This window comes from Balearica regulorum, chromosome 19, assembly GCF_011004875.1.
Source record: "Balearica regulorum gibbericeps isolate bBalReg1 chromosome 19, bBalReg1.pri, whole genome shotgun sequence".
Taxonomy (NCBI): domain Eukaryota; kingdom Metazoa; phylum Chordata; class Aves; order Gruiformes; family Gruidae; genus Balearica; species Balearica regulorum.
The window spans coordinates 7,026,977-7,042,900 of record NC_046202.1 but is presented as its reverse complement, the minus strand read 5'-3'; the positions used below and the strand labels follow the sequence as shown (position 1 = coordinate 7,042,900).

General features: G+C 57.8%; 2 protein-coding genes and 1 pseudogene across 2 annotated transcripts; 2 read left to right on the top strand and 1 right to left on the bottom strand.

Moving 5' to 3' along the window:
• The first annotated feature begins 609 nt into the window (after positions 1 to 609).
• Positions 610 to 5,098, top strand: LOC142604579 (E3 ubiquitin-protein ligase PHF7-like; annotated as a pseudogene).
• A 1,277-nt stretch (positions 5,099 to 6,375) lies between these two features.
• On the top strand, positions 6,376 to 14,155 carry LOC142604585 (E3 ubiquitin-protein ligase PHF7-like). Its single transcript, XM_075771929.1, has 9 exons — positions 6,376 to 6,487; positions 6,670 to 6,764; positions 6,869 to 6,970; positions 7,285 to 7,409; positions 7,492 to 7,654; positions 7,758 to 7,864; positions 7,995 to 8,108; positions 8,351 to 8,469; positions 13,980 to 14,155. The coding sequence occupies exons 1-9, from the start codon at positions 6,376 to 6,378 to the stop codon at positions 14,063 to 14,065; spliced, it is 1,023 nt and encodes a 340-aa protein (XP_075628044.1). The 3' UTR covers positions 14,066 to 14,155.
• Positions 14,156 to 14,523: 368 nt separating this feature from the next.
• LOC142604538 (C-C motif chemokine 3-like) lies at positions 14,524 to 15,614 on the bottom strand. Its single transcript, XM_075771613.1, has 3 exons — positions 15,455 to 15,614; positions 15,036 to 15,144; positions 14,524 to 14,872 (listed from the first exon to the last, which is right to left on the bottom strand). The coding sequence occupies exons 1-3, from the start codon at positions 15,525 to 15,527 to the stop codon at positions 14,779 to 14,781; spliced, it is 276 nt and encodes a 91-aa protein (XP_075627728.1). The 5' UTR covers positions 15,528 to 15,614; the 3' UTR covers positions 14,524 to 14,778.
• Positions 15,615 to 15,924: the final 310 nt, after the last annotated feature.

Below are 15,924 nucleotides of genomic sequence, written 5' to 3'. Positions count from 1 at the left end.
GCAAGCTCCAGGCAGGGATTTGCTTTGCAACAGCCTCAGCAGCATCACTGTGTCGGGGGACTGTTGAGCTGCTCTGCTGACGGACCGCCCAGCCCAGCTCAGGTGCCACGGCCACTAGCTGCTGGCAGAAAGCCACTGCCAGGTGTCAAATCCCAACTTATCCCCAGTTTTGCCACAAATACCCCGTCCCCCAGCTCGTAGGGGGGGGCGGGGGGAGCAACAGCACCCTGTTCCCACCACTGCGCTCTGCCCTGCAGCACTTCTGCTGACCGCTCTGCCAGGACATGGCAACCGTCTAGGCGGACATGTTTTGCCTGGGCATCCAAGTCCTGGACAGTTCGGTACACCCCTTTGCAGCCAATGCAGACCCCGGTCCCCCCAGCACAGGGACCCTCGCGCAGCACTCCGGCTCCTGGCACTTTGGCTGAGGAAGGAGAGGCCAGGATCCTGAAGGACAATGCTGAAAAATAACGGACCGTTGGCGAGGAGGATTATAAACACGCTCAACTGGGCTGTAGGAAAACACGTATGTCATGCTAATTTGTCTTCAGCCTTGTCTCTTGGGCAAGTAGAACATCTGGGTTTAGACTTGGAGGCACCCTATCGAACATGCTTGAGATTCCTGCCCTGCTACGGGACAGATCAAAGCACAGTGGCAAGCTACGCCTGCGCGAATCCCTGGAATACCGGCAAAAAACAGCAGGTTTGGTGATACTCTAGCGTGGACCGAGCTCCACGGTGCCTGCATCCCCGCTTGCGTGTCTCTGCCTGCCTGCTGCTTTGGGGATCCCCCAGTTGGCGAGGTAACGAAAATAAATTTACTCTTTGCATCTCGACCCTGGTTTTCTGGTTGCTCCTGCGTTTTGCCTGTGCCGGCTCACACAGCTGGCGTAGTCGGCAGGATCCAGGAACAGCTGTGCCGTGGCCGACAAGAAAGTCGGGGACTGCTTTTAATAATCCTATTTGGATTAATAATCCTGTTCGAAAACCAGACGGCACTTGGAGAATGACTGTAGATTAGAGAGAATTGAGTCCCACCTCCCATCCCCAACTGCCATTACAGTGCCAGGCACAGCTACTCTTATAGAAAAAATCAGCAAAAATTTACAACCCTGGAAGGTGGTGATAGATCTTGCTAATGCTTTCTTGTCGATAGCTATTGCTTCAGAACGCCAAGACCAGTTTGCCTTTACCTGGCAATACAAGCAATATACTTTCCAAGCATTGCCTCAAGGATACAAACATAGTCCCTCCATTTGCCACCAAATGATCAGCAGCTGATAGCACTGTGGTCAAGTACCCTTACTGTTTACCAATACATTGATGACCTATTGATTATGACAGAGTCACAACAAGAAGTTGAAGTAACTGCCGAATCACTGAAAGCACATTTACAGGACAGAGGCTGGGCAACTAATGCAGAGAAAATACAGAGCCCTAGTACTACCATACAATTTTGGGGAATAGTGTGGCGTAGACAGATTAGAGAATTACCAAATAAGGTAATAAGCTCATCAAAAAAACCCATTCGCTTGAGTCACAAAATAACGGGTAGGTAGATCATACGACCTCTGCCAAAGCACAGGCTCAAGCTGTAAATGCACATGCAGCTTGCGGACGTCGATCGGCTCATACTGCCTGCGCAAGGGACGTTGCTCACAATCAAACCCCTTTGCCATTACATATTTATAAAGCATGCGCACATAATTGTACTATTTGTACGCAGCTCCATTTAAGGGCATTCTACAGGCCATGGGGACAGATAAAACAGGGTCAGCGGTCCTTCAGTACCTGGCAGGTCGGTTACATTGGCCCCCTGCCCCTGTCAAGGGGGTGGCAGTATGTATTCACTGCTGTGAATACAGTGTCAGGACTGGGTTTTGCTAAACCCACCAAATACGCTAATCAACATAGCACAACTGAAGCGTTAGAACAACTCATCCATGGATACGGACCTCCTCACCAAATACAAAGCGATCAAGGAACACACTTTAGTGGACATAAGATACAAGATTGAGCTCAAGGGCTCGGAATAGATTGGATATTCCACACTGCCTACCATCCCCAAGCTAGTGGCTTGATCGAAAGAATGAACAAGGTGTTGAAGGAACAATTCAAAAACCTAACCCATACTAAAACTTTACGACATTGGAGGGCACATCTTATGCAAGCAGGGGGGGTTTGTTAAACTGCTGGAATATTCATCCAGCAAACACCCTATGATCATACCCTAGATGTGAAGATTGTCCTGGTTTCAGCTGAGAGGGTTGATTTTTCTTCATAGTAGCTAGTGTGGGGATATGTTTTGGATTTGTGCTGGAGACAGCATTGATAATATAGAGATGCTTTTGTTCTATGGACCTATTGTTGAGCAGTGTTTACATGGGGCCAAGGCCTTTTCTGCTTCTTGCACTGCCCGGCCAGCAGGATGGCTAGGGGTGCACAAGAAGTTGGGAGGAGACACAGACAGGACAGGTGACCCAAACCGACCAAAGGGATATTCCATACTATATGACGTCATGCTCAGTTTATAAGGAGCTTGGGGGAAGAGGGGGGGGGGGGGGGGCAGCGGCGTTCGGAGCAATGGCGTTTGTCTTCCCAAGTAACCGTTACGCGTGACGGAGCCCTGCTTTCCTGGAGGTGGCTGAACACCTGCCTGCCCATGGGAAGTGGCGAATGAATTCCTTGCTTTCCTTTGCTTGTGTGCGCGGCTTTTGCTTTACCTGTTAAACTGTCTTTATCTCAACCCACGAGTTTTCTCACTTTAACTCTTCCAATTCTCTTCCCCATCCCGATGAGGGTGGGGGGAGTGAACGAGCGGCTGCGTGGTGCTCAGCTGCCGGCTGGGGTAAAACCACGACAAGACTCATGTAACAACCCCAGAGAATGCCGTATCGTTCTGTACCCCAACTGCTCCTCTTAGTTACATCCTCTGCTGATACCAGGTTCTTGAGTTCGAGTACGCCAGGTATCTTTGACAAACACCTGGGCCTTATCTAGAGGAGATAGATAGATAGCTTTGGGACGGTGTTATTGGTGTCGCAAACCCGACATCGAATTGAAGTTCAACCTGAAAAAGCGTGAGCCATAGCTCTTCCATCTGTGTGGGCGATTATCCCACACCAGGTCATCAAACCCAGAGTGGTTTAATGCTCTCACAGGACAAGTGGGACACCTGAGTCAAGGCATTATTGTAGGGAGACGTTTATTCCTTTTTCTACATGTGTTTATTGCGTGCCACTCTAAATGACCTTGCCCTACACCCCGCAAGCCCAAATGGACACCCCCAGCTTTGCCACCCAAGCGGAAGCGGTCTCTTGAGCGAAGGGGTTAAAAATGGGAAAATAACAAAAGATAGTCTGAGGAAGAAGAGGCCAGGATCCTTGAAGGACACCCTGACACCCCACAGCCCTCCCAGCCCCTGTCCCAGAAACCTGCAGATCCTCACTAAAAAAACAGCACCCTGGGTGAAGTTGCCCTCTCGGCTGCCAGGGCACACTCCTGATGACTCCTATGGAGCCAGCTCTCCACCGGCACCCCCCCCACATCCCTTAATGCAGGGCCGCTCTCCAGACACTCCTCTCCCAATTTATACTTGTGCCCAGCATCACTATTTCGATAAAGGTGACCTTGGGTCTGTATTTTCCCTTTTCTTAGCACAAACTACTTCGTTTAACTGAAATAAGTTAAAACGAATATTTTTTCCCGATGAAGAAGGCTGCAGTTCGAGAACTTTCTGGTGACTGAGGCAAGTGTCGTTACGCTGCGGGTCCGTTTCCCGCCGTTGCTCCTGGCCCCGCCTACTTCTCCTCAGCCGCTGGCGCGCGAGCCGCGAGCTCCCGGCGGGTCTCTCCGCTCCCCTGGGGTATCCCCGGTTCGGGACCCCCCCCGTACACGGCGCTGGACCGCTCCGCTCCGAATCGTGCCGGCACCGGAGCTCCTCGCCTCGGCGTCAGGGGCAGGGTGACGGCGGGCAGCTCAGCCCCACAGGAAGCGGGGGAGCAGGCTGGCGGTGGGCTCAGCGAGGCGCCGGGCCGGGCAGCCCGCAGCGCGGGGGCCTTTCGCTGTCCACGTCCGTGCCGTCGCCAGAGGTGCTGCATCTGCCGGCCGCGGGGCGCCTCGGTCGGCTGCCAGGGGCCGGCGCTGCCCCCGAAACTTCCACTTCCCCTGCGGAAGAGAGCGAGGCTGCATCGCCCAGTTCTTCGGGGAGTTCAAGTGAGTGTAGTCGCCCCGTGGTGCTGATGCCGGGGCTGGGGCAAAGGAGGGCTGGGGCTGAACTTTCATTTCTGTCCCACAGGTCCTTCTGCTGGAAGCACCGCCCGGTGCAGCGGGTGCGGGCGGTGCAGCAGGACCAGACCGCCTGCCTCGTGTGCCTGGAGGCGGTGGCGGGGCGACCCACCTACGACACCCTGGTCTGCCCCGCCTGTGCCAGCGCTTGGTTCCACCGGCGCTGCATCCAGGTAGGCGCAATCTGCCCCGGACCCTGACGTCATCACCCAGTTCTGGTGGGGGGACCAGGACCACCCCACCCCGATGCTGACGCTGATGCCATCTGTAACCTCGGGCCAGGCGCTGCGGTCTGCCCTGCACCATTTCTGCTGCTCTCTGTGCCAGGGCATGGCGACCTCCCAGGCTCCCGCAGGGATGCTGCCTGGGAGGAGGATGGAGCCTTTGCAGACCATTATGAGCGGCACAGCTCCTGCAATGCTGGCCTGTGCCTGCGCCCGGCAGGACGGGAGCAAGCGGAGGAGAATGGGTGAGTGCTGATGATCCCGGTCGCCAAAGCCCCAGCGAGGTGACGATGCCTTCGTCTCCTCCTTTGGGCAGGGATGGAGGTCCCCTGGGATGCTGAGCCAGCCACGGTGCATGGTGCGTGCTGGCAGCTCAGCCTGGGCTGTCAGCAAGGGAGCAGGGTGGAGGTGGGTTCAGCGCAGCCTTGGGGCTGGCACCCCACAGCTCGGGGGCCTTTGGTGACAGCGGGTTCCATTGCTCCCCCAGACCCTGGAGACTCCTGTTCTGCAACTCCTGCGGCTCCTGAAGAACACACCAGCTCCGCTCTGCCGTGGGAGAAGAAGCCAGCTCCTGGGAGTGTGCTGACTGTTCATCTCCTTCACTGCAGCCACTTGTAGTGATGGAGCTGAGGTCACAGCTCCGCAAGATGGGGGAGTCCCCCACCGCACAGTGTCCCACAGCGCCACTGGAGGAGCAGGCAGGACCCTCGGGTGTGCCTCCCCCACGGAAAAGGAAGCGTCAGATCCCCAAGGAGGAAGGTAGGCGCAGAAAATCCCTCCGGGCACCTGCCAGAGGGCATTTTGGCCGGTGCCCGGCTGGGCAAGCAGAGGCCCCTGAGCCGTGGCAAGGTGCTCCAGCCTCTCCCCGATCCTGTTCCCGGCATTACCCCAAACTGCCACCCTGGTGTGGTGCTGAGGGTGACGGTGCCACTGTCCCCCAGCAGTGTGCGGGCTGTGCCGATGGGGAGACTGTGACCCCGAGATCTTCGGGCAGCTGTGCCGTCAGGATGGGCTCCTCATCCATGAGAACTGCCTGGTGAGTCCCCGGGCCTTCAGCACCCCCTGGTCCCCAAATACTCCCGGTCCCCAGCCCCCACTGCCGGTAGGCCCTGGCACGCGCCCTCTGTTCCCCTCTCCACCCAGCACATCCCCATGAGGTGACACCAGCATCTCACCTGGGGCTGCCAGGGCCAGCTCCTATTTGGGGAAGGGCCTGGCAGCACCTGCAGTACCAACAGGAGGGTTGGGGCCACTGTGGAGGCTCCTGCCCTGCTGTGCTCAGGCACACCAGCAAACACACGTGTGAAGTTCCAACTTTTATTAGTGAGGGTCTGCGGGATTCTGGGACAGGGGCTGGGAGGGCAGCGCGGTGTTGGGGTGTCCTTTGAGGATGCTGGCCTCTTCTTGCTCAGCCAAAGTGCCAGGAGCCGGGGTGCTGTGTGAGGGTCCCTGCGCTGGGGGAGCTGGAGTCTGGGCCGACTGCAGCAGTGGGCACTGCAAGAGCCAGGGAAACGATGAGCACAACCAGCCCATGCCACGTTCCCTCCCTTCCCCGATCGCAGCCCTGCGCCTGTCTCCAGGTCCCGGATACAGAGAAGATGGTGATGACCTGGCGTGGGGATGTTTGTGACACGGCTCCGCACATGCAAGACTGCGTTTGTGATGGCGCGTGCATGCGGTGCCGTGTCACAAACACCCCGGGCTGCATAACTACCCCCGTGCAACCGCCCCCCGCTCAGTGGTGCTTTTGCCACAGACACTGGAGGATCAGGACGGTCTGTGACCGCACCGACGTCCCCACGCCAAGTCATCTCCTTCACTGCAGCCACTTGTAGTGATGGAGCTGAGGTCACAGCGCCGCAAGATGGGGGAGTCCCCCGCCGCACAGTGTCCCACAGCGCCGCCGGAGGAGCAGGCAGGACCCTCGGGTGTGCCTCCCCCACGGAAGAGGAAGCGTCAGATCCCCAAGGAGGAAGGTAGGCGCAGAAAATCCCTCCGGGCACCTGCCAGAGGGCATTTTGGCCGGTGCCCGGCTGGGCAAGCAGAGGCCCCTGAGCCGTGGCAAGGTGCTCCAGCCTCTCCCCGATCCTGTTCCCGGCATTACCCCAAACTGCCACCCCGGTGTGGTGCTGAGGGTGACGGTGCCACTGTCCCCCAGCAGTGTGCGGGCTCTGCCGACGGGGAGACTGTGACCCCGAGATCTTCGGGCAGCTGTGCCGTCAGGATGGGCTCCTCATCCATGAGAACTGCCTGGTGAGTCCCCGGGGCTCCACAGTCCCCAGTCCCCAAACAACCCTGGTCCCCAGCCCTGCACCGCCAGCAGCCCCTGCCACGCGCCCTCTGTTCCCCACTTGCAGTACCACGCCAGCGGACTGACGCAGAGAGGGGCCGATGAAGAGGGCTTCTACGGCTTCCTCTTCCCCGACATCCGGCAGGAGCTGAAGCGGGTGGCACAAAAGGTGAGGCTGGGGATACGTGTCCCCACCGTGGTCCCCGCGCCCCGTCTCCGGTGTGCTGCACAGGGCAGCAGGCCCCCAGGGATCCTCTGACAGCCGGCTGCAAGCCAGCCCTGCCCCAGCTCCTCCTTCATCCACAAAGCCCCATTGCTGCAGAAATGGGGGACTTGGAGAGGATCGGCGGCATTAGTAGGGGCTCGGTGTCACCAGCCAGGCAGCCCACCAAAATGGGGCGGGCTGTGCTGGGTGAGGGCAAACCAGGATCCCCAGGGCTGGGTCTGTGGCACTGACACTGCCCACCTCTTTGTCATCCCCAGAGGTGCTGCATCTGCCGCCTGCAGGGTGCCTCGGTCACCTGCAAGGGCCGGCGCTGCCCCCGAAACTTCCACTTCCCCTGCGGAAGAGAGCGAGGCTGCATCTCCCAGTTCTTCGGGGAGTTCAAGTGAGTGTAGTCGCCCCGTGGTGCTGATGCCGGGGCTGGGGCAAAGGAGGGCTGGGGCTGAACTTTCATTTCCGTCCCACAGGTCCTTCTGCTGGAAGCACCGCCCGGTGCAGCGGGTGCGGGCGGTGCAGCAGGACCAGACCGCCTGCCTCGTGTGCCTGGAGGCGGTGGCGGGGCGACCCACCTACGACACCCTGGTCTGCCCCGCCTGTGCCAGCGCTTGGTTCCACCGGCGCTGCATCCAGGTAGGCGCAATCTGCCCCGGACCCTGACGTCATCACCCAGCTCAGGTGGGGGGACCAGGACCACCCCACCCCGATGCTGACGCTGATGCCACCTGTAACCTAGGGCCAGGCGCTGCGGTCTGCCCTGCACCATTTCTGCTGCCCTCTGTGCCGGGACATGGCGACCTTCCAGGCGGAGATGTTCCGCCTGGGCATCAAAATCCCCAACAGGTCGGTATGCTCCCCGCTGCCTTGCGCACTCCCGCTCCGCAATGCCCCAGCTGGTCCCCTCCTGCCTCCCGGGGTGCCTGCGGGGTGATCCCTGATGCTCTTGGTACTGAGCGCTCCCCGCTTCCCGCAGGGATGCTGCCTGGGAGGAGGATGGAGCCTTTGCAGACCATTATGAGCGGCACGGCTCCTGCGATGCTGGCCTGTGCCTGTGCCCGGCAGGACGGGAGCAGGCGGAGGAGAATGGGTGAGTGCTGATCATCCCGGTCCCCAAAGCCCCAGCGAGGCGACGATGCCTTCGTCTCCTCCTTTGGGCAGGGATGGAGGTCCCCTGGGATGCTGAGCCAGCCACGGTGCATGGTGCGTGCTGGCAGCTCAGCCTGGGCTGTCAGCAAGGGAGCAGGGTGGAGGTGGGCTCAGCGCAGCCTTGGGGCTGGCACCCCACAGCTCGGGGGCCTTTGGTGACAGCGGGTTCCGTTGCTCCCCCAGGCCCTGGAGACTCCTGCTCTGCAGCTCCTGCGGCTCCCGCGGAACACACCAGCTCTGTTCTGCCGTGGGAGAAGACGCCAACACCTGGGAGTGTGCTGACTGCAGCGACACGGGCACTGGTGAGTGGTGCAGCTGGTGGACAGGGTCCCAAGGGCCACGTGGCCACCAGAGACAGCTGGGACCTGGGACAGGCGCAGCGCTGTGATCCGGGAAGGGAGGGAACGTGGCATGGGCTGGTTGTGCTCATCCTTTCCCTGGCTCTTGCAGTGCCCCTCATTGCAGTCGGAGCCCAGACTCCAGCTCCCCCAGCGCAGGGACCCTCACACAGCGCCCCGGCTCCTCTGCCTGAGGAAGAAGAAACCAGAATCCTCAGAGGACACTCCAACACCCCGCTGCCCTCCCAGCCCCCTTCCCAGGATCCTGCTGATCCTCGCTAATAAAAGTTGGAATTTCACACGCATGTTTGCTGATGTTCCTGAGGACAAGAGCCTCCACGGTGGCCCTGACCCTCCTGTTGGCGCCGTGATACGGCCCTTGGATTACTATCCGTTACGTCAGGGTCACCCGGTTTTGCTGAGCTGGACACGACAAGCAAACCACAGCAGGCGAAGCACCGGCCATGGGGGTTTGAGTTTTAGATTCCATTTGGGTGCCCGGTGGGGACCGGCCGGAGCACAAACCCCCACGACACCGACCCTTCGCCTGCTGCAAGGACCCCACCGGCCATGAGCCAGGCTGAGGCACGAAGCTCCGTGGCCAGAGCCCCATGGCAATCCCAAGCGGGCAGCCGTGAAGCAAGGCCAGCAAGCTCCAGGCAGGGATTTGCTTTGCAACAGCCCCAGCAGCATCACTGTGTCGGGGGACTGTTGAGCTGCTCTGCTGACGGACCGCCCAGCCCAGCTCAGGTGCCACGGCCACTAGCTGCTGGCAGAAAGCCACTGCCAGGTGTCAAATCCCAACTTATCCCCAGTTTTGCCACAAATACCCCGTCCCCCAGCTCGTAGGGGGGGGCGGGGGGAGCAACAGCACCCTGTTCCCACCACTGCGCTCTGCCCTGCAGCACTTCTGCTGACCGCTCTGCCAGGACACGGCAACCGTCTAGGCGGACATGTTTTGCCTGGGCATCCAAGTCCTGGACAGTTCGGTACACCCCTTTGCAGCCAATGCAGACCCCGGTCCCCCCAGCACAGGGACCCTCGCGCAGCACTCCGGCTCCTGGCACTTTGGCTGAGGAAGGAGAGGCCAGGATCCTGAAGGACAATGCTGAAAAATAACGGACCGTTGGCGAGGAGGATTATAAACACGCTCAACTGGGCTGTAGGAAAACACGTATGTCATGCTAATTTGTCTTCAGCCTTGTCTCTTGGGCAAGTAGAACATCTGGGTTTAGACTTGGAGGCACCCTATCGAACATGCTTGAGATTCCTGCCCTGCTACGGGACAGATCAAAGCACAGTGGCAAGCTACGCCTGCGCGAATCCCTGGAATACCGGCAAAAACAGCAGGTTTGGTGATACTCTAGCGTGGACCGAGCTCCACGGTGCCTGCATCCCCGCTTGCGTGTCTCTGCCTGCCTGCTGCTTTGGGGATCCCCCAGTTGGCGAGGTAACGAAAATAAATTTACTCTTTGCATCTCGACCCTGGTTTTCTGGTTGCTCCTGCGTTTTGCCTGTGCCGGCTCACACAGCTGGCGTAGTCGGCAGGATCCAGGAACAGCTGTGCCGTGGCCGACAAGAAAGTCGGGGACTGCTTTTAATAATCCTATTTGGATTAATAATCCTGTTCGAAAACCAGACGGCACTTGGAGAATGACTGTAGATTAGAGAGAATTGAGTCCCACCTCCCATCCCCAACTGCCATTACAGTGCCAGGCACAGCTACTCTTATAGAAAAAATCAGCAAAAATTTACAACCCTGGAAGGTGGTGATAGATCTTGCTAATGCTTTCTTGTCGATAGCTATTGCTTCAGAACGCCAAGACCAGTTTGCCTTTACCTGGCAATACAAGCAATATACTTTCCAAGCATTGCCTCAGGGATACAAACATAGTCCCTCCATTTGCCACCAAATGATCAGCAGCTGATAGCACTGTGGTCAAGTACCCTTACTGTTTACCAATACATTGATGACCTATTGATTATGACAGAGTCACAACAAGAAGTTGAAGTAACTGCCGAATCACTGAAAGCACATTTACAGGACAGAGGCTGGGCAACTAATGCAGAGAAAATACAGAGCCCTAGTACTACCATACAATTTTGGGGAATAGTGTGGCGTAGACAGATTAGAGAATTACCAAATAAGGTAATAAGCTCATCAAAAAAACCCATTCGCTTGAGTCACAAAATAACGGGTAGGTAGATCATACGACCTCTGCCAAAGCACAGGCTCAAGCTGTAAATGCACATGCAGCTTGTGGACGTCGATCGGCTCATACTGCCTGCGCAAGGGACGTTGCTCACAATCAAACCCCTTTGCCATTACATATTTATAAAGCATGCGCACATAATTGTACTATTTGTACGCAGCTCCATTTAAGGGCATTCTACAGGCCATGGGGACAGATAAAACAGGGTCAGCGGTCCTTCAGTACCTGGCAGGTCGGTTACATTGGCCCCCTGCCCCTGTCAAGGGGGTGGCAGTATGTATTCACTGCTGTGAATACAGTGTCAGGACTGGGTTTTGCTAAACCCACCAAATACGCTAATCAACATAGCACAACTGAAGCGTTAGAACAACTCATCCATGGATACGGACCTCCTCACCAAATACAAAGCGATCAAGGAACACACTTTAGTGGACATAAGATACAAGATTGAGCTCAAGGGCTCGGAATAGATTGGATATTCCACACTGCCTACCATCCCCAAGCTAGTGGCTTGATCGAAAGAATGAACAAGGTGTTGAAGGAACAATTCAAAAACCTAACCCATACTAAAACTTTACGACATTGGAGGGCACATCTTATGCAAGCAGGGGGGGTTTGTTAAACTGCTGGAATATTCATCCAGCAAACACCCTATGATCATACCCTAGATGTGAAGATTGTCCTGGTTTCAGCTGAGAGGGTTGATTTTTCTTCATAGTAGCTAGTGTGGGGATATGTTTTGGATTTGTGCTGGAGACAGCATTGATAATATAGAGATGCTTTTGTTCTATGGACCTATTGTTGAGCAGTGTTTACACGGGGCCAAGGCCTTTTCTGCTTCTTGCACTGCCCGGCCAGCAGGATGGCTAGGGGTGCACAAGAAGTTGGGAGGAGACACAGACAGGACAGGTGACCCAAACCGACCAAAGGGATATTCCATACTATATGACGTCATGCTCAGTTTATAAGGAGCTTGGGGGAAGAGGGGGGGGGGGGGGGCAGCGGCGTTCGGAGCAATGGCGTTTGTCTTCCCAAGTAACCGTTACGCGTGACGGAGCCCTGCTTTCCTGGAGGTGGCTGAACACCTGCCTGCCCATGGGAAGTGGCGAATGAATTCCTTGCTTTCCTTTGCTTGTGTGCGCGGCTTTTGCTTTACCTGTTAAACTGTCTTTATCTCAACCCACGAGTTTTCTCACTTTAACTCTTCCAATTCTCTTCCCCATCCCGATGAGGGTGGGGGGAGTGAACGAGCGGCTGCGTGGTGCTCAGCTGCCGGCTGGGGTAAAACCACGACAAGACTCATGTAACAACCCCAGAGAATGCCGTATCGTTCTGTACCCCAACTGCTCCTCTTAGTTTACATCCTCTGCTGATACCAGGTTCTTGAGTTCGAGTACGCCAGGTATCTTTGACAAACACCTGGGCCTTATCTAGAGGAGATAGATAGATAGCTTTGGGACGGTGTTATTGGTGTCGCAAACCCGACATCGAATTGAAGTTCAACCTGAAAAAGCGTGAGCCATAGCTCTTCCATCTGTGTGGGCGATTATCCCACACCAGGTCATCAAACCCAGAGTGGTTTAATGCTCTCACAGGACAAGTGGGACACCTGAGTCAAGGCATTATTGTAGGGAGACGTTTATTCCTTTTTCTACATGTGTTTATTGCGTGCCACTCTAAATGACCTTGCCCTACACCCCGCAAGCCCAAATGGACACCCCCAGCTTTGCCACCCAAGCGGAAGCGGTCTCTTGAGCGAAGGGGTTAAAAATGGGAAAATAACAAAAGATAGTCTGAGGAAGAAGAGGCCAGGATCCTTGAAGGACACCCTGACACCCCACAGCCCTCCCAGCCCCTGTCCCAGAAACCTGCAGATCCTCACTAAAAAAACAGCACCCTGGGTGAAGTTGCCCTCTCGGCTGCCAGGGCACACTCCTGATGACTCCTATGGAGCCAGCTCTCCACCGGCACCCCCCCCACATCCCTTAATGCAGGGCCGCTCTCCAGACACTCCTCTCCCAATTTATACTTGTGCCCAGCATCACTATTTCGATAAAGGTGACCTTGGGTCTGTATTTTCCCTTTTCTTAGCACAAACTACTTCGTTTAACTGAAATAAGTTAAAACGAATATTTTTTCCCGATGAAGAAGGCTGCAGTTCGAGAACTTTCTGGTGACTGAGGCAAGTGTCGTTACGCTGCGGGTACGTTTCCCGCCGTTGCTCCTGGCCCCGCCTACTTCTCCTCAGCCGCTGGCGCGCGAGCCGCGAGCTCCCGGCGGGTCTCTCCGCTCCCCTGGGGTATCCCCGGTTCGGGACCCCCCCCGTACACGGCGCTGGACCGCTCCGCTCCGAATCGTGCCGGCACCGGAGCTCCTCGCCTCGGCGTCAGGGGCAGGGTGACGGCGGGCAGCTCAGCCCCACAGGAAGCGGGGGAGCAGGCTGGCGGTGGGCTCAGCGAGGCGCCGGGCCGGGCAGCCCGCAGCGCGGGGGCCTTTCGCTGTCCACGTCCGTGCCGTCGCCAGAGGTGCTGCATCTGCCGGCCGCGGGGCGCCTCGGTCGGCTGCCGGGGCCGGCGCTGCCCCCGAAACTTCCACTTCCCCTGCGGAAGAGAGCGAGGCTGCATCTCCCAGTTCTTCGGGGAGTTCAAGTGAGTGTAGTCGCCCCGTGGTGCTGATGCCGGGGCTGGGGCAAAGGAGGGCTGGGGCTGAACTTTCATTTCCGTCCCACAGGTCCTTCTGCTGGAAGCACCGCCCGGTGCAGCGGGTGCGGGCGGTGCAGCAGGACCAGACTGCCTGCCTCGTGTGCCTGGAGGCGGTGGCGGGGCGACCCACCTACGACACCCTGGTCTGCCCCGCCTGTGCCAGCGCTTGGTTCCACCGGCGCTGCATCCAGGTAGGCGCAATCTGCCCCGGACCCTGACGTCATCACCCAGCTCTGGTGGGGGGATCAAGACCACCCCACCCCGGATCCTGATGCCAGCTCTTAATCTAGGGCCTGGTACTGCAATCTGACCTCTCTGCCTTAACACTGTCACAGCCACTGCGGCTCCGGCAAGTCCCTGTGGCCAGCAGGACAGGAGCAGGTGGTGGGTCATCTGGGACACGGGTACCAGTGAATGGTGCAGCTGGTGGACAGGGTCCCCAGGGCCACGTGGCCACCAGAGACAGCTGGGACCTGGGACCAGGCGCAGGGCTGTGATCTGGGAAGGGAGGAAATGTGGCATGGGCTGCTTGTGCTCATCCTTTCCCTGGCTCTTGCAGTGCCCACTGCTGTAGTCAGCCCAGACTCCAGCTCCCCCAGCACAGGGACCCTCACACAGCGCCCCAGCTCCTGGCACTTTGGCTGAGCAAGAAGAGGCCAGCATCCTCAAAGGACACCCCAACACCCCACTGCTCTCCCAGCCCCTGTCCCAGAATCCTGCAGACCCTCACTAATAAAAGTTGGAACTTCACACATCTGTTTGCTGGTGTGCCTGAGCACAGCAGGGCAGGAGCCTCCACAGTGGCCCCAACCCTCCTGTTGGTACTGCAGGTGCTGCCAGGCCCTTCCCCAAATAGGAGCTGGCCCTGGCAGCCCCAGGTGAGATGCTGGTGTCACCTCATGGGGATGTGCTGGGTGGTGCCGGAGCTCAACCCGGGCTGGGCAGCAGCAAGCACCGCAGGAGCTGCCGTGGGGCCAAGGCTGCCCTGTGTGGAGTGGAACAGTGAAACCCAGGGTGTAGGGAAGGCAAGGGGTCCCTGTGGGTCCCTTCTCCCATACTGGGGCTCCAGCAAGGACTGCAGAGACACCCAAAGGGGTGACAGCACAAAGGCTTTATTTAGGCATCAAAACTCCTGACGCTTCATTGACAGGCACATTGATATAGTTTAAATTATTTTAAGTTATTATTTTTATACAGTTTATATTTTCACTTAGCAAAAAATACTTAATTTAACTTAAATAAGTTAAATAGAATAAATGTTCCTGTTGAAGATGGCTGCAGTTCTTGCGAGCTTGGGGCTGGAAGACAAGCCTGCTGGGCATCGCACCGGGGCCATCGCAGGTAGCAGCAGGGAGGGGTCAGTTCTTTGGGGTCTGGAAGTGCTTCAGATGCGCCTGCACCCAGGGCGCCTGGGGGTCCGCACACAGCTCCTTCTTCTTCTTGGTGACCAGGCTGCCGGGAGAAAACCAGTGTTGAGGTGCACGGCCAGGTCAGCGGGATGTCTGCGATGGGTCTCACCAGCAGCACCCCGGGTGTCCCCATCCCCCTCCCAGCCACCCTCGAGGCACTGCCTTGGCCATCACACCCCAAGCCCCTGGCAGTGGTGGGTACTCACATCACCCCTGGCTGGGCACAGCTGCTGCTGGTGATGTAGACAGAGGCAACGAGGCCCCGTGGCACGGGGCGTTGCTGGTAGCTGAAGCAGCAGGTGGTGGGGACGCCATCTGTGAGGGCAGAAAGACACACAGCCCTGGTGAGACCCCAGGCTACAGCACAGCCTCTGGGTCCACTGGCACTTGGGATCCCCCAGGGATTTGCCATATCCCATCCCCTCTCCTTGTGTCCTGGGGCACCCAAGGAGACCCCTGGCCCCAGGTCTGAGTCCCAGCATTGGCAGTGGTCTGCTGCTCCCAGCCCTCCCCTCAGCAGCCAGGGTCCCCGCTGAAAGGGATGGGGCTTTCCAGCTGCCCCGGCAGCTCCCATGGAGCGAGGGCACATCCAGCCCCAAGGAAAACGCAGCGACGACGTGCTCACCAAGATGGGCCTCCGACAGGACGCAGGTGGCTGCGAGGAGGAGAGCGATCAGGGTGGCTGTGGTGACCTTCATGGTGCTGCGCGGGGCAAGGGATCCGCAAGCAGGGCTGGAGCTGGGGGGCTGCAGGGTTCTCCTCTGCACGATGCTTGGCCCCTGTGGTGATGCTCTCCTTTTATTCCCAGCTGCTGGGCGGGTACAAGATTTCAAGGGAAAAAAGAGTGCATCATACCAGGGAAATTGTGTTAGGATCACCCAGTTTTGCTGAGCTGGACACAACAAGGAAACCGCAGAAGGGGAAGCACCGGCCACGGGGCTGCAACTTTCAGATTCTGTTTGGGTGCCCGGTGGGGACCAGCCAGAGCACAAACCCTCATGACACTAACCCTTCGCCTGCTGCAAGGACCCTACTGACCATGAGCCAGGCTGGGGTATCAAGCTCTGGGCCAGAGCCCCATGGCAATCCCAAGCG